The sequence below is a fragment of the Salvelinus sp. IW2-2015 genome, linkage group LG6.2, assembly GCF_002910315.2.
Source record: "Salvelinus sp. IW2-2015 linkage group LG6.2, ASM291031v2, whole genome shotgun sequence".
NCBI classification, from domain to species: Eukaryota; Metazoa; Chordata; class Actinopteri; order Salmoniformes; family Salmonidae; genus Salvelinus; species Salvelinus sp. IW2-2015.
Window position 1 is genome coordinate 8,138,073 of NC_036846.1, and position 23,063 is coordinate 8,161,135.

Consider the following 23,063-nt stretch of genomic DNA (forward strand, 5'->3'; position numbering starts at 1 on the left):
ATGTCAAATAATGAATTGTTGGCTTACACTTATGGCACTTCCAAGGCCATTTCATGATGATGATTACGGTCGTGTCAATCATGTTTTATACTTAGGCTACTGTAACAAGGCAAATGCCAGCATTGTAGGCCTACTGCCTCTGCCCAGAGGCCTACTCAACTTTCAAGGCAACAGACATTAGATAGCGCTCACTTTGCCACGCATGAGCCCTGGTCAGAGTCCCTGTCGCAGCTTTCACTTTCTTTCGCTACATTGGTGGCAGCGTTGGGATCACGTCCAGCTCACGTCTAGTTATGTGATCTAGTGGTGGGAAGCATTCTGTAATTACATTGATATATCTAGTGAACAATGGATAAGCAACAACGGGCGTGATGGATAGAAGTCTTCACTACGGGTGTGATCAAGCCTTACATCAAAGTTGCCTGAATGTGCAATGCACAAGAAAATCCTCTGTGACTGTCTAATTTACATAAGTTAACTTACCAGTGTGGACCTGAAACAAACACATTCTATACATTTACAAAACGACCTGTTTAAAGTGTTATTATAACCATGGTGTTATTTTGTTAAAGTTTATACATCTAATAACCTGACAATGATCCACATCATATGGGTAGACAAATAATGTAAGTGTGTTATGCAGCAAAACACAACTATCCTTTTTTTTTTAAGGACGCAAACCAGTAATATGAATCACTGTTGATCCATCCTGTTCTGATCTAATGAGATGGATGGAGGATTTTCTACGGCCTAGAATCGAGGCCTTTCCCGGTCATGAAGGACAAAGCTAAGCCCCTCTTGGTTCTCATTGGTGAAGACTGAACTCAAGTTAGGGGTTATATGTCAGACTCTCCTATACCACTTTGCCCAACATGTTATACCCCAGAGGTTGTAAATAAATAACGTTTGAGGTGATATAACTTGGATTATAATTATTATTATTATTATTATTGGGCTGTGAAACCCATAGCCAAATGGCTTCAGACTGAGCATTTCTCACTGGAAAATGCTGCCGACATTGAACACAGCTTAGGGTTAGGGCGTTTAATTTCACTGTCCTATGGCACTATTCCCAACATCTTATGCCCCATAGGTTGTAAATAAACTATTTTTACGGTGATATAACTCGTATCATTATTATAGGACTGTGAAACCCATAGCCGAATGGCTTCAGACTGAGCATTTCTCACCATTTATTTACAGAGAGCAATTTCCGTTTTATACCAGGTACTGTCCATTATTTACAGTAGTGTGTTGATTAATTACTGCTTTCTTCAGTGGAAATAGAGAATATGTATAAACATGCCAAATATACCAAAAGCTAAGGACTATTAACCATGTTATTCATTACTGAAACATGTAAACTACAATGAATACATGACAACTAGATACAAATATTTGTATTTAAAAATTATTCATAAAAAAGTCAAGAGTAGGCTATAACATGAGTAAAAACAAAGTATGTGTGTCTATATGTGTGTAAGTGTTTGTGTGCATGTATTATGGTGTGTATTATAATTTTCCATCATAAAAATGTATCCACATTCCCCAATCAAATACCTTCATCAATACCACACAATAAAATAAATAAAGTTGGGCATTTTTTCTCCAATCTGTCAACCATAATAAAATTCGACATAGCCTTGTATAAAACGCATTATGAAAGAAATGGTGTAATGTACACAAAAAAAGAGACTATAATTAAATGCATTATGCATTTATGAAAAATATGAATATGCAAAATATGAAATGGGTTATGAAGAAAATTGCGTAGGCCTACTGTTGCCTACAAGGGGGAAAAAGGCCTTTCTGACTACAAGTGCACATGTATCCCAACGTATTAAGTGAAAACAAGCATAGAAAACAGTATTGGCATTCATTTAAAAAACACAAGGTCACTATTATTATTTCGGTGACAACCTGGTTGATTAAAAATATTGGGTTCTTATTAACACGTTAGTTTTTTAAAAATATATAAATAAATGTGGTACACAAAAAGGCAGTGTAGAACACCATTGCCCATCGTGCAAAGCTGAAATAACTTTCAAAAGAAACATCGTTCCGAAGTTTGCCCTGCCTGGCTCAGGTTGTTGAGAATGTGCACATTTATACACACCAACCGACTGTGCTGCCGGTTATGTTGGAGAGCAACAATCTGCTGAATAGCAGCCATATGTTGTATTACTTTTGTTCCGCTGATGTCTGACAATGGCTTTGTCAGGCGGTGGTTAACTGGTGCAGTGAATCAGGTGCAGGAGAGCAGAAATGAGTGTACAAGGTATTTAATTCCACGACAGCACCAGTATACAGACAATACTCAAAGTGCTGAGAAATAACGGTCACTCGAAAATAACGGGCGTAAAATACATAACCCGGCAAACATAACCAGCCGACAAGTACCGCCATTAACAATCAATAAACACGCACACTAACATGTGGGAAACAGAGGGTTAAATAATGAACATGTAATTGGTGAATAGAAACCAGGTGTGTGGAAAACAAAGACAAAACAAATGGAAAATGAAAAGTGGATTGGCGATGGCTAAAAGACCGGCGACGTCGACCGCCGAACGCCGCCCGAACAAGGAGAAGGACCTACTTCGGCGGAAGTCGTGACAGGCTTGGTGTTTAGTGTTCCAGGTGTTTCCAATTTGTACCGGATAAGATTCAGCTTGGGACAAAACGAATCTTGACAAAGTGTTACAAATACATATGTCAAATATTATATTAGATCCTATACATTATCCTATACACCCATCCTATACACCCAAATGAAACATTTATCATCGTATGATCATACCCATTTACACAAAACATTTTTGAATTAAATCTTATCCACAATTATGTGGGCTGTAGGTTATGTAGGATACAGGTTAGTCGTTAAACTTTTAAAAGTTGTGGAAGTGACTGTCTCACTGACCCAGGCCAATTTGGACTTAGGACTGGTCACATGACCGACTACATTAACTGTCAATCATCAAATCATTGGAATAAGAAATTTGTCTTAAAAACATAAAGAAACCCATTCTGTGTTGTCAGGAAGCCACGACTATTAACTGGCCAAAACATAGTGCATGGGTCGAACCAGAACCGATAATTAAAAAGACAACATTTGAATAATCAAATAATTTTCCAATTTCTCATCATTTAATATTTCCTTTAAACAATAAAAACAAAACCGCTTGTCTTGTTTGATTTCCGATTCAAATCAAATAAAGGAGGAAGGACCCTTTACTCGTTTTTTATCTTATCATCTAATAAGAAATATTAATTGGCAAAAAGGTACACGGACCCGTGTTCATGCAGATAATTCATTTTCTGAGTTAAAACTGAGCCATCGGGTACGAGAAAACAAAAAAAACGTCCAGTTCTTGTGTTTGCATATAAAACACAAACGACTTAATATTTAGATTTTTTTAAATGTGGAATGCCTGTTATTGGCCAAATGCACAGCCAACACTTCCTGTCCCTTCAAAATATATGTTCAACCTTCAAACACCCATTCTATTCATCTATTAGTAGCCAATCATTCATATATTAATTATATTTCTAAATTTCTACTTCTAAGATTATAAAATTAGATCGAAAATGATAAACTAGCCACAATGATGAGTGTTTATTGTCTTATTAATGAACCGCTGTTAGTGTAAATAGTTAGCTAACTGATATATCATAGCTACCAGGTTAACCATTGGTAATCTCCGTCAATGATGGCATACAGCCAATAAAACAGTATATATATTGCTAAACTAGAGATATGGCCCTAGCCATAGTCAGTCAACGGTTCCACATCTAATTATCTGGAACGAAGCAAGTGTGTGAATAGTAGACATGTAAATATCCTTGCACTGTTTACAGCAGATCTCCAACTTTTCACAACCATACTCTGAGGAAGAACCAGAACTGCCTGGTTAGGGTGATTGGCCTGATAGGGTGTGTCCAGCAATGGAATGAAACATCCAACCAATGCCTCAAGTGATGTGCTGAACGTCCACCACAAATCCACAGGGTTGTGGGGTTTGTCCAGAAACAACCACTAGCTCATACATCCTCGGCACTTGTGGAGATCTGAGAGGATTGAACAGGTGTAAGCAATATGGCAAAAAGTATACCAAGTCTGTTAGAGGGTGGAGCTATCACTATGTCACCACCTATCAATGCCTCTCAGATCTCAAATCTCTGAGAGTAGGGGCTAAGGGTTGTGTCTGGACAGGGCCTGGGTATCACACACCATACTAAATACTCATGCACCTGTCATTGGTTGTGTGAATATAAAGSGGACTGAGCATACTAGACTATATCATTTCTGAAAAGGTGTCATTTCAGAATGAGGGGTGTTGTAGCTCTACTGGTGTTGCTATTCTGTCTGTCAAGCAGTCTAACRACTCGCACTAAATTCTTCCACTGTTCTGTCGTTCTCTACATACTTTAGACGGAGACTGCCATCATTGAAGTAATTTGTGGTGACGAGGGGCACTGTACAAAACGAAGTCTTCAGCGATTTGTATCAAAGTAGCAAAGCTGATTGCCAATACTTATCCTTCAATGCAAGCAACACTGAACCATGCATGACAGCACCAGCTGTTCCTGATGACTGTGATCACGCTCTCCATAGCCGATGTGAGTAAGTAATATTCACAAAGCCGCAGTGCCAGATGGATTACCAGGCCGCGTAGAGGACATGCGCTGAACAGCTAGCTGGCAAGTGTCTTCACTGACATTTCTCTCCCTGACCCAGTCTAATACCTACATGTTTCAAGTAGACCACTATAGTTCCTGTGCCCAAAAACACCAAGGTAACCTGTCTAAATGACTATCACCCCGTAGCACTCACATATGTAGCCATGAAATACCTTGAAAGGCTGGTCATGGCTCATATCAACACCATCATCCCAGACACCCTGGACCCACTCTAATTCGCATACCGCCCCAACAGATCCACAGATGACGCAATCTCCAATGCACTTCACACTGCCCTTTCCCACCTAGACATGAGGAACACCTATGTGAGAATGTTTTTCATTGACTACAGCTCAGAGTTCAACACCATTGTGTCCTCCAAGCTCATTACTACTAATGACTATTAAGGCAGGCAATACGCTTGACCTCATCTTTACTAGATGCTGTTCTTCCACTAATCTCACTGCAACTCCCCTCCAAGTCTCCGACCACTACCTTGTATCCTTTTCCCTCTCGCTCTCATCTAACACTTCCCACACTGCCCCTACTCGGATGGTATCGCGCCGTCCCAACCTTCGCTCTCTCTCCCCCGCTACTCTCTCCTCTTCCATTCCTATCATCTTCCCTCTGCTCAAACCTTCCCAAACCTATCTCCTGATTCTGCCTCTCAACCCTCCTCTCCTCCCTTTCTGCATCCTTTGACTCTCTATCCCCTATCCTCCAGGCCGGCTCGGTCCTCCCCTCCTGCTCCGTGGCTCGACGACTCACTGCGAGCTCACAGAACAGGGCTCCGGGCAGCCGAGCGGAAATGGAGGAAAACTCGCCTCCCTGCGGACCTGGCATCCTTCACTCCCTCCTCTCTACATTCTCCTCTTCTGTCTCTGCTGCAAAGCCACTTTCTACCACTCTAAATTCCAAGCATCTGCCTCTAACCCTAGGAAGCTCTTTGCTACCTTCTCCTCCCTCCTGAATCTCCTCCCCCTCCTCCCCCCTCCTCCCTCTCTGCGGATGACTTCGGTCAACCATTTTGAAAAGAAGGTCGACGACATCCGATCCTCGTTTGCTAAGTCAAACGACACCGCTGGTTCTGCTCACACTGCCCTACCCTGTGCTTTGACCTCTTCTCCCCTCTCTCTCCAGATGAAATCTCGCGTCTTGTGACGGCCGGCCGCCCAACAACCTGCCCGCTTGACCCTATCCCTCCTCTCTTCTCCAGACCATTTCCGGAGACCCTCCCTTACCTCACCTCGCTCATCAACTCATCCTTGACCGCGGCTACGTCCTTCCGTCTTCAAGAGAGCGAGAGTTGCACCCCTTCTGAAAAACCTACACTCGATCCCTCCGATGTCAACAACTACAGACCAGTATCCCTTCTTTCTTTTCTCTCCAAAACTCTTGAACGTGCCGTCCTTGGCAGCTCTCCTGCTATCTCTCCAGAATGACCTTCTTGATCCAAATCAGTCAGGTTTCAAGACTAGTCATTCAACTGAGACTGCTCTTCTCTGTGTCACGAAGGCGCTCCGCACTGCTAAAGCTAACTCTCTCTCTCTCTCTCATCCTTCTAGACCTATCGGCTGCCCTTGATACTGTGAACCATCAGATCCTCCTCTCCACCCTCTCCGAGCTGGGCATCTCCGGCGCGGCCCACGCTTGGATTGCGTCCTACCTGACAGGTCGCTCCTACCAGGTGGCGTGGCGAGAATCTGTCTCCGCACCACGTGCTCTCACCACTGGTGTCCCCAGGGCTCTGTTCTAGGCCCTCTCCTATTCTCGCTATACACCAAGTCACTTGGCCTCTCATATCCTCACATGGCCTCTCCTATCATTGCTATGCAGACGACACACAATTAATCTTCTCCTTTCCCCCTCTGATAACCAGGTGGCGAATCGCATCTCTGCATGTCGGCAGACATATCAGTGTGGATGACGGATCACCACCTCAACTGAACCTCGGCAAGACGGAGCTGCTCTTCCTCCCGGGAAGGACTGCCCCTTCCATGATCTCGCCATCACGGTTGACAACTCCATTGCTTCCTCCCAGAGCGCTAAGAACCTTGGCGTGATCCTGGACAACACCCTGTCGTTCTCAACTCCCATCAAGGCGTGACCCGTTCCTGTAGGTTCATGCTCTACAACATTCGCAGAGTACGACCCCCGCTCACACAGGAAGCGGCGCAGGTCCTAATCCAGCACTTGTCATCTCCGTCTGGATTACTGCAACTCGCTGTTGGCTGGGCTCCCTGCCTGTGCCATTAAACCCCTACAACTCATCCAGAACGCCGCAGCCCGTCTGGTGTTCAACCTTCCCAAGTTCTCTCACGTCACCCCGCTCCTCCGCTCCTCCACTGGCTTCCAGTTGAAGCTCGCATCCGCTACAAGACCATGGTGCTTGCCTACGGAGCTGTGAGGGGAACGGCACCTCCGTACCTTCAGGCTCTGATCAGGCCCTACACCCAAACAAGGGCACTGCGTTCATCCACCTCTGGCCTGCTCGCCTCCCTACCTCTGAGGAAGTACAGTTCCCGCTCAGCCCAGTCAAAACTGTTCGCTGCTCTGGCACCCCAATGGTGGAACAAACTCCCTCAAGACGCCAGGTCAGCGGAGTCAATCACCACCTTCCGGAGACACCTGAAACCCCACCTCTTTAAGGAATACTAGGATAGGATAAAGTAACCTCCAACCCCCTCCCCCTTAAAAGAGTTAGATGCACTATTGTAAAGTGGTTGTTCCACTGGATATCATAAGGTGAATGCACCAATTTGTAAGTCGCTCTGGATAAGAGCGTCTGCTAAATGACTTAAATGTAAATGTAATTACTAGGCTAAGGACCCTGGGAATGAAGTCATTCCTCTGCAACTGGATCCTGGACTTCCTGATGGACTGCCCCCAGGTGGTGAGGGTAGGCAACAACACATCCACCACATTGACCCTCAACACAGGGGCCCCTCAGGGGTGTGTGCTTAGTCCCCTCCTGTACTCCCTGTTCACCCATGACTGAGTGATCGCGCACGACTCCAACACCATTGTTAAGATTGTAGACGACATGACAGTGGTAGCCCTGATCACTGACAACAATGAGACAGCCTATAGGGTGGAGGKCAGAGACCAGGACAACATCATCTCCCTCACCGTCAGCAAAACAAAGCAGCTGATCGTAGACTACAAATGGAGGGCTGTGCATGCCCCATTCAATGTGTAAATGTAACAATCTGCTGCTGTATTTTTTGTGTTATCTGTGATCGTTTGTTTGTCTTGTGTAGTTTCTTAATGATTGTATCTAAACTGTATGTGTAAACATGTATACGCAGGGCCCAGCTGTAAAAGAGACCTTGGTCTCAGTCTGGTCTTTGTGAAATAAAGGTATAATAATAATTCACATTGACAGGRCTGTAGTGGAGCGGGTTGAGATCTTCAAGTTCCTCGTTGTCTACATCACTAAGGATCTACCATGGTCCACACACGCCAACAGTCGTGAAGAGGGCACGACAATGCCCTCAAAAAGTTCTACAGCTGCACCATTGAGAGCATCTTGACTGGCTGCATCACCAATTGGTTTGGCAACTGCTTGGCATCCCGACCGCAAGACGCTACAGAGGGTAGTGCGCATGGCCCAGTGCGTCACTGGGGCCGAGATCCCTGACATCCAGGATCTCTATACAAGGTGGTGTCAGAGGAAGGGCCTAAAAATGGTCAAAGACTCCAGCCACCCAAGTCATAGACGTATCTCTGCTCCCGCACAGCAAGCAGTACCGATGCAGCAAGTCTGGAACCAACAGGACCCTGAACAGCTTCTACCCCCTAGACATAAGACTGATAAATAGTTAAATAGCTACCCGGACTATCTGCATTGACCCTTTGTGCACAAACTTTTTTTACTCATAGCATACGCTGCTGTTATTGTTTATCATTTGTCACTTTATTCCTAGTTACATGTACATATCTACCTCAATTACCTCGTACCCCTGCACATCGACTCGGTATTGGCACTTCATGTGTACAGCCAAGTTATTGTTACTCATTGTGTATTAAACTTTTTAGTTTTCTATTATTTCTCTATTTACTTTCTGTATGCATTGTTGGGAAGGGCCCCGAAGTAAGCATTTCACTGTTAGTCTACACCTGTTCTTTACGAAGCATGTGATAACTAAAATGAGATCTGATTTTAAATCTGACTTCGGACTGAATTTTCTTATTTAACCTTTATTTAACTAGGCAAGTCAGTTAAACAACAAATTCTTATTTACAATGACGGCCTACCCCGGCAAAACCATAATCACAGCCGGTTGTGATACAGCCTGGAATCGAACCAGGGTCTGTAGTGACGCCTCTGTAGTGCATTACATGCTGACCAAACCGCACTTCTGCGAGTGCCATCACCGCAAGTTGTTTTTTTTTCACCCACAACGAAAGTGATCAGGACACGCAGGTTGAAATCAAAACAAACTCTGAACCAATTATATTAATTTAGGGACAGGTCAAAAAGCATTAACCATTCATGGCAATTTATCTAGCTATATAGGCTTCTTTTTTTTTAATTATATGGCGGTTGGCAACCAACTTTACAGCATTACTACAACCCACCGGAGTGTGGACCTAAGTTCATCTTTCAATCACCCACGTGGGCATATGCTTCTAAAAATCAATGAGGAGATGGCAGGTGGGTATATGCTCCTAAAACAATTTATATTTTAGTGCCTGGCCACACAGATGCTCAAGAGCAGTGTGGGTGCAATGATTGAATAACATGCATGTGTAACGGATGTGAAATGGCTAGCTAGTTATACTGTTACACGTGTGTACATTTGTTTTGCAACAGTGTGGTCAACATGTTAGACCGCAGCGCCACTCGAGAGCCCCATTGTGTTCAAGACAACTGGGAACTAGGTAAAAAAACGAGCTCAGAATGAAAAATCTGTCATCCAAATTGAAATCCCAATTTGGAAACACAGGCATCTTTCTAGAGTTCTGACCTGAAGATAAGTGACATCATGATTTTTTCCCCGAGTTCCCAGTTGTCTTGAAATCTTAACACACACACACACACTTGAAATATGACCACATTTGAAAACCATCTTGAAATTTCGAACATATGGTCGTCTTTATACCATGTCACAGTCACATGTAAAAACTAGAGTAAATGAAATATTTACCTACTCGTTTTAAACTCCTTCTCCAAGTAATAACATGTCATGCTATGCTCACTGGATCCCGAAAAATGAAAGTCAGCAACAAAATTAGTTCCAAGGACATACAGGTTGATCCAGGCGCGATAGAAACCAACGCCAATCGAGAGCTAGAGCTTCTTGGAATAGGGCGGTGGCGCGTGCCAAACCATTTAATACATTACACAATGTATTACTTGCAGTTGATGCTTGCTTGAGTTTGCTTATTTTAGACTTAAAACATAAGCTAGTAACGTTCGTTCCCTTCCGAAAATTGTTGACAGTATAGGAACAGAGGTGTGTACTAGCTTACATACCTTAGGCTTACACGTCGGCGCTGTTTACTGGCAGCGGCAATTTCACTGGCAAAAAAAACGTCTCTCTCCAGTTGTCTAAATATTGGTGCTTTGAAGACAACTGGGAACTCGGAAAAAAACGAAGTCAAATCATGACACCAGTGATCTTCAGGTCGAAAAGTCGGAGCTCTGGAAAGTTGCCCGATGCCGCGTTCATATTATAGTCGGAACTAGGAAATTAGGAAATGTCCCACTTTCTGAACGCGGCGTACAACTACAACCAGTTGGCATGTCGGACATTTCCGAGTTTCTTAGTTCCGATTTGTACAGGAACGCCGCACGAGTTAAGGACTTGGAATTCGGAGTAGGTTGACTGTTCAAAACAATATTTCTCAGTCGGAGCTCGTTTTTCATGAGTTCTCAGTCTTGAACACGATTGGAGATTTTTGATAATAACATAGGATTCTGAAGACATTCGCGTCGACGCACTTGCGTCTCTATAGTGGTGGTACATTCAATTCCAAGTGTGGTTCACTTTTCCCATGCAAGTTACAAGGTAAAAACATTCACAGCTAAACATCGGTTGCTGCCATGAAAAACAATACAATTTGCGCGCATGTAGGAGAGTCATATGTAACATATCGAACACACATATTCATCCATTTCACAGATGAGTCAGTGCAATGAATGCAACATGATTTGCTTCTCGCAAAGTAAAAAATAAATACAAAATAATGTGTGTATGTGGCTAAGTGTATGTTGTGGAGTAAGCTGTTAGTAGCCCATGTGCCTCACCCTAATCATTTGGTCTATTTTCAACAACGCGGTATTGTAAACACATAACGTTAGTAGTTGTGATGCTTGGCTTGCACATGCAAATTCAGCACAGACAACATTCTATAATAGAATTGTGTTATTTGACGTGTCAAATTAAAAGCTTATTTAATGCGTCAAATAGTGTTATATGACATGTATCTTTTTTGACACGCAAAGACCCAAACGGCGTTCAATGTGCCTTACCCTAATCATTTGGTCTATTTTCACCTCTTAATTTCACCTACTGTTCTCACTTGGTGGTGCACAAATAGCATAGAACCTGTTTCAGAGAAAAGTAATCATCGAATATTGTAAGATGTTTCATTTTCTGTTTATATGTCCCATTTATTTATCCTACGGTTCTGACTGGTACAGGGAGTTCACCGAGAACGGCCCATGTTCTGAATTCTGTCGCTGTACATTTCAAAAGTGCTGAACAACTAGTTATATTGACTACTCTAGTTGCTTGCTCATTAATGTTTTAATCAAAAATACGGATTGCCTCTTATCCGCTTGTCGTTCCCTGGTGCCATAATTTGTAGATCAAAATTGTCAGTAGAAACCACATATGTTTAAGCAAGTCTGTCATATCAGATATGTTTTTTAAAAAGGCAGTAAATGAGGCTGAAAACTGTTTCGCTGCCAGACAAGGCTCCGCTGAATGCCAGGTGTAGCAGTGGTAAGGTGTTGGGACTCTGCTGTTGGGACAGCTTTATGTAGGCCCTAACATTTTGTGTGCACCATTTGCCACCGTTGTAGTGCAATTCGTGTATTGTTTAGTGTTGTGTAGTGTAGGGGCTTTGCTGGCATGCATCCAATTTTTTTTATTGCCCCACCAAGATTTACATGCTAAAATCGCCACTATATATTGTAATGAAAGGGCAGGGAACAGGTCTCGAACCCTCAACATTCTAGTCCAAAACCCAGCGCGCTATCGACTGTGGCGCAAAAGCATACTGGAGCCGCAAGGTCGAAAGCCGCGCTTATAAACCCAGGGTCGTTACAATATAATTGTTTTTTCTCTCACTGCCTGCACCACTTTAGCCTATTTTCGGAGTCAGTCGTCAAAGTCATGCCATTTTCCCCCGTACAGGAAGAGGGAGACGTTGCAATAAGGGTCTACTCATTTCAGCATTTTACGTCAGGGTTGAAAGGTGAACAAATTGAAATCGCAGCTGCAGCAGCGTTTGTAAATATTATTGAAGCTACGCAAAGGTAGGTTATTTATGTGTCACATCATGTAGCTTTTATTGATGATACAATTATAAATATTCTATTGAATAACATGACTTGTCTCTCCATGCACAGCTAGTTAACGTTACCTTACCATATCGGCTAGCTTGCTAGTACAGATGCTAACCAATACGCCTTGTCGGCATCTGTGCTTACTGTTAGGTAGGTAGCTAAAGGGTGTGATGCGGAACTTGAGGTTGCTGAAGAGCCTTCGTTGCTCGGAGCTGCAGGGCCCGGGCACGCCGCAATGTTTCTCTGTTCGGACAGACACGGGTACGGTGCTCATCGCTTCAGAATACTCCGTCACCGAGTTGGACCCACGAGCTGGCCAGGTACTTTACACATAGCAGTGTTCTTCAATCATGGTCCTGGAGACCCACCGGGTAAAGGTTTTTGTACCAGCCCATCACTAACACACTGTATTCAACTATTCATCTCCCCATCATGTTCAGGTGATGAATGAGGTGTCGTTGACAGCTGAGCGCTACCTTCCAGAGGATGGCAGTGGGACAGTTGTTGGTATCCAGGACTTACCAGACCAGGAGTCTGTGTGTGTTGCTACAGCCACTGGTGATGTCATCCTCTACAACCTCAGCACTAACCAGGTATCAACACTGTAGGAGTAACCCTGTTTATTGAAATGACAAAATATGAACACTGTTACTCATAACAGGTTTGAACTGCCTTTGTTTTCTGGTGTGTGTGTGTCCATTTTAGTTGGAGTGTGTGGGCAGTGTGAACAGTGGTCTAACAGCCATGAGCTGGAGCCCGGACCAGGAGCTGGTCACTCTCACCACTGGTCAGTATATCAACCACATTCACTTATGGTCTATTGTTCATGGGGTCTATCATGAGCCATCTGAAGTAATGTTCTTTCCTGCCTTTCCTTTTCTTGATACTTTTCAGGTCAGGACACCATTATCATGATGACCAAAAACTTTGAACCCATCATAGAGGTTGGGATCCATCAGGATGACTTTGGAGAGGGTAGGACAGTTTTTTTCTTCTTTTCAAGACACCCAAAGTTTCTTTACATACACAAGATAATCAGCAGCATAAAAACCTATAAAAGTACACCAAACATGATGACAGACTAACCAGGGGAGAACACTAGACATGATGACAGACTAACCAGGGGAGAACACTAGACATGATGACAGACTAACCAGGGAGAGCACTAGACATGATGACAGACTAACCAGGGAGAGCACTAGACATGATGACAGACTAAACAGGGAGAGCACTAGACATGATGACAGACTAAACAGGGAAGTGAACTAGACGGAGGATAAAAGCCGGGTAAGCCTGTGTGAAGAGGTGTGGACTTGAATATGTGTAACAGTATAGCTTCCGTCCCTCTCCTCACCCCTACCTGGGCTCGAACCAGGGACCCTCTGCACACATCAACAACTGACACCCACGAAGCATCGTTACCATCGCTCCACAAAAGCCGCGGYCCTTGCAGAGCAAGGGGAACAACTACTTCAAGGTCTCAGAGCGAGTGACGTCACCGATTGAAACGCTATTAGTGCGCACCCCGCTAACTAGCTAGCCATTTCACATTACATATGGATTGTGAGGTTCTGACATGGAGAGAGAGGGAGTTCCAGAGTTGGGGGGGTGCTAAAAGCACCTAAAACTGGAAGATGGGATCATAATGTAAATATTCCTGTGTATGTACACTCTGCCTTTGGTTGACTGACATACTTTTTCTGTGTTTTAGGGAAGTTTATTACAGTGGGCTGGGGGAAGAAAGAGACCCAGTTCCATGGCTCAGAGGGCAAGCACGCTGCCCAGAAGAAGACCATAGTAAGGAATATGATTTGCCTTTCACCCTAAGAGCAGTTGAACACTATTTAATGAAGGTCTCACTGTCTCTCCCCTCTCTGTGACAGGAGGTGCAGCCAGCCATGTCGTGGGACGACCGCAGGCCGAGGGTGACGTGGAGAGGAGATGGCCAGCTCTTCGCTGTGAGCTCTGTTTGCCCCCAGACTGGTGAGAATCAGTGTTTTTCACAAACTCTGTGTGAAGTGAAACAATTACTGTACAAAGATATATACTGTAGATTGTGTTGGTATCACATGCATTGCATATGTGTCATGTTTCAGGTGCCAGAATGGTCAGAGTGTGGAACAGAGAATGTGTCTTGCAGTCAACAAGTGAAACCGTCAACGGTCTGGAGCAGTCACTGTGTTGGAAGTAAGATCTCTGTGGAGAATCATTCAACATCTTTGACCACCTTGTTGTATTATGCTTTAGGGTTTAGGGAACTTAAATACAATGCATACCACAACATGGTTTGCATGTGAACCTTATGGAACCAATGCCTTGTTTCAGACCGTCAGGTAGTTTAATAGCAGCCACACAGCGTCATCCTAACAAGCACAGTGTGGTGTTTATGGAGAAGAATGGCCTCCTACACGGGGACTTCACCCTGCCTTTTGGAAAAGAACAGGTCAAGGTAGGTCACTCAAATACTCTACACTAAAACTGGGCGATATGGACAAAAATCCATATTGCGATACATTTCCTGAATTGATGCAATAACGATAAATAGAACGATAGGTTTATAACATGAATGGTCACCACTTTTTTWATTTTTTTTATTACCCTTAAAACTACTGCTTTGAATGTTGTAGCTTTCAATTGTCCCATTTAACAACTAACCATATTAGCAAACTTATTTCATTTCAAACTTCACATTTCGCTAGTATAGACCCCCACAGTGGTGGTGTCATAATACGCATAAAACCTAGCGGTCAAATWGTTTTTCCACCATTCATTTTTCCCATAGGGGATTTTAGAAACGCTTAAAATAAGGGCTAAGGGGAAACATTTATGGGGGCAAAATTATTGGAACCATTTCCCTGTTTGACCGCTAGGTTTTATGGGTATTATGACTCATACTGTGATACTCAATACCTGTGGTAATGAACGATATCAGCAGTGCCTGCAATAAGTGGTCGGTGTCGATGAATTTTGGTTTATCGTCCCAGCTCTACTCAACACACTGATCTAGGATCAGTCTAGCATTTTGCTCCCAATGGTTCAGGTTAGGATTTGGGGAGGGAAGCTGATCCTAGATCTGTGTGACTGTTTCAGGTGAAGGCATTGCTGTGGAACAGCGACTCTACTGTGTTGGCTGTGTGGCTAGAGGACATGACACGAGAAGAGGGGGGCCAAGTCAACACATACAGTAAGATCTCTACCCATTACTCCCAGCATTATTTCATACATTTATAATATTGGTTAATCAGTATCTTTCAGTCAATGTGTTGCCTTTTTACCAAGCAGATTTCTTTTAAATGTAAAAGAATACTTTGGGATTTTGTCGATGAGGCCATGTATCTACTTACCCAGAGTCAGATGAACTCGTAGATACTATTTTCATGTCATTGTGTTTTGTGTGGACCCCAGGAAGATTAGCTGCTGCTTTTGCAACATAGCTAATGGGTATCCTAATTAAATACCAAATGTCTCTGTGTCCAGTATGAAGGAAGTTTGAGGTAGTTTTGAGAGCCAATGCTAACTAGTGTTAGCACAATGGCTGAAAGTCTATGCGTACCTACTAGCATGCTAACAGATACCCATAGACTTCCAGTCATTGCGCTAATGCTAGTTAACAATTGCGCTAGTTAGCAACTTACTTCATACCGGACACAGAGATATACAAATGGTATCCACAAGTTCATCTGACTCTGGGGAACTAGATAAGGGGCCTCATTGCCAAAATCCTGAAGTATCCCTTTAACTGATCTGGAGTGACATCCAGYATATWTWTWWWTTTTTTTACCCCTGCCTCACTCCCTATCCACCTCACTCCCTATCCTTCTCCCTCCCCCAGTTCAGCTGTGGACAGTAGGTAACTACCACTGGTACCTGAAGCAGAGCCTATACTTTGGCAGCGACCCCCAGRGGGCGCCAGCCGATGTGAGCTGGGATCCTGAGAGGCCCCTGGGGCTGCACCTGGTGACCCGAGGCTGGGCTAGCCTGACCTACGACTGGGGCTGGAGCACTGACCGCAGCCACGGGGAGGACGGGCAGGACAACGCTAACGTGGCTGTGATCGATGGAGGTGAGTCAGATAGAGGCCTTCTTCCAATATCTTTGAAATGCATCCTATCCGTCTGCATTCATGGAGGTGATCACTAATTTATAAGTGAGCGGATAGGTTAAAATAAGGCTGCCCCTCCCACTGCTTTCACTAACCTTAATCAAGTATTTCAAAGTATAGTATTTGTGTGACTGTTTCTCTTTGTAGACAAGGTCCTAGTGTCGACATTTCGTCAGTGTGTGGTGCCCCCACCCATGTGTGCCTACGAGCTCCAGCTGCCCGCCCCTGTCAACCTAGTGACCTTCCACCGCCAGCCCCAGAGAACCAATGAGCTGGCAGCACTCACCGCCGACGGACATATCCTAGTCTACGGTCAAGGTGGGCCACCAGAAGCTTTGAGCATCTGCCCTCTCCTTTCTAATTGATCAGCCATCACTCTTCTCTCTCTTCACCCCTACTGTCTTGATGCATACACTGAGTATACCAAACATTAGGAACAATATATATTGAGTTGCCCCCCCTCCCCCCTTTTCCCTCAGAACAGCCTCAGTTCATCGGGGCATGGACTCTACAAGGTGTCAAACGCGTAGTGATGCTGGCCAATGTTGACTCCAATTCTTCCCACAGTTGTGTCAAGTTGGCTGGATGTCCTTTGAGTGGTGGACAGTTCTTGATACACACGGGAAACTGTTGAGCATGAAAAACCCAGCAGCATTGCAGTTCTTGACACAAAGCGGTGCGCCTGGAACCTACTACCATACCCCGTTCAAAGGCACTTAAATCTTTTGTCTTGCCCATTCACCCTCTGAATAGCACACATACACAATTCTTGTCTCAAGGCATAGAAATCCTTATTTAACCTGTCTCCTCCCCTTCATCTACACTGATTTGAAGTGGATTTAACAGGTGACATCAATAAGGGATCATAGCTTTCACCTGGTCAGTCTGTCATGGAAAGAGCAGGTGTTCTTAATGTATTGTACACTCAGTGTATATCTCTCTGACCTCTTTCCTCTTCCTTTCCATCTCTTTTCCCACTCACACTGTGCTGTTAATTAATTGTTAAGACAGGTACTTGGTACATAAATCCCGGCTACTTTTGTGTTTAATTCTGTTGTCCGTTCAGATACTGGGGACCAGAGTGACCCTACTGCCAGAGTGGGAGGATTCCGATCTATCACACACGCTCCTCAGTTAAAGACTACCTACAGGTACAATCTGGACAGTCATTCCAAAGCTTTTTCCTTTATGACCTTCACGCTAAAGTTGTATTGCGCCCTAACATTGTGGCTGTGTTGCGTGCAGGGTTTTGTTGGAACAGGAGGAGCCCCTGGCTCTGCGTCTCCTGCTGTGGCTGAGGGGGGATGTGTTCCTGGGGGTGGGGGGCTGTGCAGAGGGGCCGTCCCAGTCCACACTGCTTATCCTGGGACCCTCGGAGGCCCAGAGCCCCCAGTCAACCCTGGAGATCAAGTAAGAAAGAACAATAAATCACGACAACGCTACTTTTTACGTACTGTCAGAAGGTCCCACTAACTGTTTGTATCCCCAGGTCACGTGTGGAGGTTGAAGGTCACGTTATCAGCATGTGTCACAGCTCCAATACGGGCACAGTGGCCCTGCAGTTGGAGGACGGCCAGATCAGGAAGTTCCTCTGGGGTAAGTGACAACTACTTCCTGGGTTATGAGAATATTGCTTGTAGACTTGCTTGTGGAATTGAGCCAGCTATCATGAGATGTCTTCTATGCCTCCAGCATGAGCAGCCTTGTGTATGTCCCCAGACTCCCTGAAGCCTAGTGTGGTGGGCTGGCAGGACGTGACAGGCTACAGCATCAACTTCCCAGATCCCTGTGTGCAGACGGCCCTCTGTACTATAGAAAAGGTAAGGGTATAGTCCAACTGAATACTGCTGTCACCGAAAATCACTTACTATTATTTGGTGATTTGATAATATTGATTGTGCCAAAAGTACCTACCTCCTGGTCTCAAATCTAGGGGATTTCTTGTAATGTCAACAGGAGCATCTGCTGGGGCTTACAGACCGATCTCACCTGTTTGTTGACGACACAGAGGTATGTCTGTTGTTTTACCTTGGTGATTCAGCACAAAGGCAGAGTTACCATTATGATTGATGTGAACACACTTCTTACATAAATGTAGCTGCTTAGCAGCCACATGTAATGCAAAGCCAGGTCATATTAAATAGAAACAAGTCAGCTTTATTGACCAACCTGATTGTGTCACTGCCTCCCTCTGTTCTTCTTCCACAGGTGGCCTCCAACGTCTCCTCCTTTGTGGTCTACGATGACTTCCTGCTACTCACCACACACTCGCACACATGCCGCTGCCTCCGACTCAGCACACTCACTGTCAAAGGGCTGCAGGTGGCCTTGGCTGCAGACGGAGGTCAGAATGACCAGAATGACGAGACTCTCCGCAGGGTGGAAAGGGGCTCCAGAATCGTCACTGTGGTCCCCCAGGACACCAGGCTCATCCTACAGGTCTGAACTGTTCCGTCTGTCATAAAAAAGATTGCAATTCCAGATTATTTTACCTCATTGCGATTACCCATATTGTTTGGCACTGCATCCCTGGTCGTGTTGATGGTGAGCATGTCACGTGCGTGTCTGCAGATGCCTCGCGGTAACCTGGAGACCATCCACCATCGAGCGCTGGTATTGGCTCAGCTCAGAAAGTGTCTGGACAGTCAGAAGTTCCGAGAGGCCTTTGAGTGCATGAGGAAGCTGCGGATCAACCTCAACCTGATTTACGACCACAACCCCAAGGTTAGTAAGCCACCCAGTCACTTCTCCTTCACCTAACCTGTCTGACCTTCTGGTGTGGAATGGCACATACAACTAGATGTCACAAAAACGGTTGTGTTAAATATCAAATGTGTTTACTCTAGCCAACAGTTCGCAGATACAGTGCGCGTAGGCTAGTCTACATGAGGTTATTATTGATAAGAGCGAGAATATTTTTATTTGTCAAATGGCAGTCAAGCATCGATCATCATGCCACCAAATTAAGACCCTCAGTATTTAATGGTAAGGAGCATCAAGCTCATCACCTTGCACTTTCACCACCCTGTGAAGTTCATTATCATTTATTTCATCTGTAGCCTAATAAATTGCATGCTTTCCGGAGTCGTAGTTGGAGGACCACACACCATATCATCGCGTGACTACAAGTTTACTTCTCTATGATGTTTTTCTCTGGCAGGTGTTTTTAGAGAGCGTGGAGACATTCCTGAGACAGCTAGACTCTATCAACCACATCAACCTTTTCCTCACAGAGCTCAAGTAATAACCATTTTTATTTTACAACAATGACAAACAACGGCCATTTTGTAATGTATAGGACATTTTAATGTGGAAGTTGATTTTTKGGGGGGGATTTTACAGAGAGGAAGATACCACTACGACAATGTACCCATACCCATCGAACGCTACAGGCCAGTCAGCGCCTGGGGCTTGTGGGAAGAAGGTTGACATTGTTTGTGATGCGCTACGCTGCACCATGGAATCTATGGACCAACACAAGTGAGTGCGCTTTTGATACAGGTTATTATTTTTGTCAATGAAAACCAATACAATTTGATTTGTATAGTCTCTATTTACAGAACATTTTAATTAGCATTGTACTCATCGTGTTTCCTTTACGCTTCATTGTGAGTGTAATATTGTCATTATCACCCACAGGTACTGCCTGTCTATCTTGACGTCACATGTGAAGAAGACTGTTCCTGAGCTGGAGGTTGCCCTGCAGAAAGTCCACGAGCTTCGAGGTAAAACGGTCACAAGCAGATCAGCAAGAGCAATACGAAATTGTTAACAAGATATCTGAAAATCCATGTATTTTTGTGTGTTTGTAGTGAACCCACCCGGTGCAGCCAACGCGGTGAGTGCGGAGGAGGCTCTGAAGTACCTGTTGTTCCTAGTCAATGTCAACGAGCTGTATGAACACTCTCTGGGCACCTACGACTTTGACTTGGTCCTCATGGTAGCTGAGAAGTCCCAAAAGGTCAGTGACAGAAGAATGGTACTGCAGGTAAAMCGTACTTAACAGTTACCCTGATGAAGCCATTTGCTGCAGAAACTTTGATGGACGTTCACTGCAAATGGAGAAAAGGCTACTACTTTAATTTATTTTCATGGGTATTAAATACTAATTATCTGTTGCCCTCCCAAACATTCAAGGACCCCAAAGAGTACCTTCCCTTCCTGAATATGCTGAAGACWCTAGAGCCCAACTACCAGCGCTACACCATCGACAAACACCTGAAGAGATACAGGAAGGCCCTGCACCACCTCAGCAAGTGTGGTGAGTGTGTCATGCAATAGCCCTCAACATTTCATTAAGGGGACAATTACGTAATTGAAATGAATGGCCTAGACTGGGTGTTTTTTTTCTTTCTTCCCAGGTGAGGAGCACTTCACCGAGGCCCTAAATCTGGTGAAGGACCAGAGGCTGTATAGTGAAGCCCTGGGGCTCTATCCAACAGACAGCCCTCAGTACAAGGTAATGCATTCTCACACATTACTAAATAAGTAGCCACACTGTGTGCTACTTATGTCTCTGACCTCCCAACCCTGACCTCTAACCCCTGACCTCTGTCCAGGCCTTGAGCTGTGCCTACGCTGAGTACCTGGTGGAGCAGCAGCAGGCGGAGCAGGCAGGGTTGTTGCTGTGGCGCTGCGGTGAGGCGGTCCGCGCCCTCCAGGCCTTCGTGGGCAGTGCCAGCTGGAGGAACGCCCTCTGTGTGGCAGAGCAGATACCCCTTCCACCTGACCAGCTGGCACTGCTGGCTAGGGACCTGGCAGGTACTGTCCTACCCACATCCTGGCACTCAGCGCCACCACATGAAGTCTTAAAGTTGTGTTGTCGATTCAAAACGTGTTGCTCATTTGGTTTCATATTTCCCCCTATTGTTTCAGAGAAACTGATAGAGCTCAGAAGATATACGGAGGCAGCCATATTGTTGGAGCAGTATGCTAAGGACTGTGAGGAGGCCATCTCGGCTCTGATCACAGGTGCAGTCTGGGAAGAAGCACTTCGACTGGTGAGTTAACAAGATGGCCTCCATCGTACAACATGCTCTACAAACTCCTCCCAAGACAAAATGACATTGTATTTTGTCTGTTCTAGGTGTATTTGTACAACAGACAAGACATCATTGAAACAAACCTCAAACCAGCTCTCTTGGAAGGTAAAACCCCAATTTAACATTGGTGAATTAAAAATGCTCTTCATGATAGTGCTAATGATGTTTCAGTGTGCAATATTCGTTTTTTGTGATCTTTATGGCACCAAATTTATATACATTGGTTTTATGAACACTGTTTTCTTAAGCATGTAGTTCTCAGACCTCCTACCTGGAAGCTCAGAGRGCGATGTTCATTCGTCACAAAACCCGTCTGGCCGTGGTACGGGAGCTTAAGGAAAAGGCCAGGCTGGAGTTACTGGGTAAACCAGCATTACTTACACAAATACCGTTTTTGTAATAGCTTAAGGGGCTTTGAGAATGGGCTTGTCCATGTTGTACTGACGTGCCTCCCTCTCTCTGTGTTTCTCTTTCTCTCCCTTGTTCTGTCTCCCTCTCTCATTCAAGATGAGGATGTCCCAGACTGTCCAGAGGCAGAGCTCTACTCAGAGGCCAGTAGTGTGATGTCCGGCAGCCGTGCCGGCTCCAAGTACTCACATAGTAACTCCCGCATCTCCTCGTGAGTCAGCCCTTTACACATCTGTATGAATTACATGAAATACTTAGTGGGGGTGGATGTGGGGTTGGGACTTGGTAGTAAGATGTCGGTAGTCTCAGTATGAGTTAGGAACTAACCTCTGTCTCTTAGGAGGTCGTCTAAGAATCGCCGGAAGGCTGAGCGCAAGAAGCTGAGTCTGAAGGAAGGGACCCCCCTAGAGGACATGGCCCTGCTGCATGCCCTGGCAGAGATCATCCACTCTGTGGACAAGATGAGAGGTGGGAGACGCACGTTCTTGTCGATCTCTTATCCCTTTTGTCTGTAATCGTTTTTTTAATCGTCACATTCAGGTTTTGTATAGTGGTTCTTCTAAGGTAGAGTCATGTGGGCAGGTCCTGTGTGATTGACAGTGTTATGCTCTGCCCCTGCAGAGGAGGTGCACAGCCTGCTGAAGGGCCTGATGCTGTTCCAGTTTGACGGACAGGCGGGGAGGCTGCAACAGGCCTATGGGGAGGCTCTCCAGATGATTGAGGTGGCCCTTCCTGAGGTGTGGCAGGAGGGTCTTCAGCAGAGTCAGGCTCCGGTGAGACACACACACACACACACACACACACACACACAAGGCTTGTTCTTAGGAGTTAATTTAACCTGTGTTTTCATTTTGTTCTCCAGATTACCGGTCCTAACTCCACAGCCAATAGCATCATGGCTTCATTTCAACAGCCAAGACCCTCATCAACCCAAGGTCAATTTTAGTAGTATTATCCTATTTATTACTATTGAACATACACAATTTACTCATTTGTTTAGTAATATTAGGTGCTAAAATCAAATGTTCATATTCCCTTTTTAGTTTATTAATATAGTATACACGTTTCCTCTTTGCAGATTCAGAGACTCCCCCACCCCCAAAGATSAGAAATGGTGTCAAGTGGAAACTGAGTATTTTGAAGTAGCTTTTTGTCATCAGTTTTCTTGTTTCTTCTTTAACTGTAAAGCTATCTTATCACGTAACCTATTAATAAAGATGTATACTGGATTTTCTTGTAACTCTTGTATGTCTAAAGCATGATCAACAGAGCTGTCAAATGTTCTCACAATATAATGGATATGGAATTATTA

At 44.6% G+C, this 23,063-nt stretch overlaps 2 protein-coding genes across 9 annotated transcripts in view; one reads left to right on the forward strand and one right to left on the reverse strand.

The window, feature by feature from the left end:
* Positions 1-10,390, reverse strand: part of tbc1d2 (TBC1 domain family, member 2) — a 29,415-nt gene extending 19,025 nt beyond the window's left edge. For 2 of the 6 annotated variants that reach the window (XM_023990071.2, XM_023990067.2), the window contains exon 1: positions 10,160-10,389. Coding sequence is in view for 2 of the 6 variants with exons in the window: in XM_023990065.2 (XP_023845833.1) it covers positions 9,831-9,871 (41 nt within the window). In the remaining 4 variants the exon portion in view is untranslated. Of the gene's footprint in view, positions 1-9,830 lie in introns of all 6 variants that reach the window. The other 4 variants (XM_023990068.2, XM_023990065.2, XM_023990066.2 and 1 more) reach the window with 4 other exon arrangements.
* Positions 10,391-10,473: 83 nt separating this feature from the next.
* LOC111965778 (elongator complex protein 1) lies at positions 10,474-22,980 on the forward strand. 3 transcript variants are annotated; one of them, XM_023990063.2, is made up of 35 exons: positions 10,474-10,694; positions 12,048-12,169; positions 12,350-12,519; positions 12,640-12,792; positions 12,905-12,986; positions 13,094-13,174; positions 13,911-13,996; positions 14,083-14,182; positions 14,296-14,386; positions 14,525-14,648; positions 15,290-15,383; positions 16,032-16,262; positions 16,449-16,619; positions 17,368-17,452; positions 17,547-17,711; positions 17,791-17,897; positions 18,021-18,121; positions 18,258-18,311; positions 18,510-18,740; positions 18,873-19,025; positions 19,462-19,541; positions 19,644-19,781; positions 19,941-20,026; positions 20,114-20,262; positions 20,439-20,562; positions 20,663-20,760; positions 20,861-21,062; positions 21,177-21,301; positions 21,388-21,448; positions 21,592-21,705; positions 21,851-21,962; positions 22,092-22,219; positions 22,373-22,524; positions 22,614-22,686; positions 22,830-22,980. In XM_023990063.2, exons 3-35 carry the CDS (start codon positions 12,370-12,372, stop codon positions 22,895-22,897), a joined length of 3,969 nt encoding a protein of 1,322 aa, XP_023845831.1. In that variant the 5' UTR covers positions 10,474-10,694; positions 12,048-12,169; positions 12,350-12,369; the 3' UTR covers positions 22,898-22,980. The 3 variants fall into 3 exon arrangements, with proteins under 3 accessions (XP_023845831.1, XP_023845832.1, XP_070300327.1); XM_023990064.2 differs by lacking the exon at positions 12,048-12,169; XM_070444226.1 differs by lacking the exon at positions 10,474-10,694 and having other exon boundaries at positions 10,728-12,169.
* Positions 22,981-23,063: the final 83 nt, after the last annotated feature.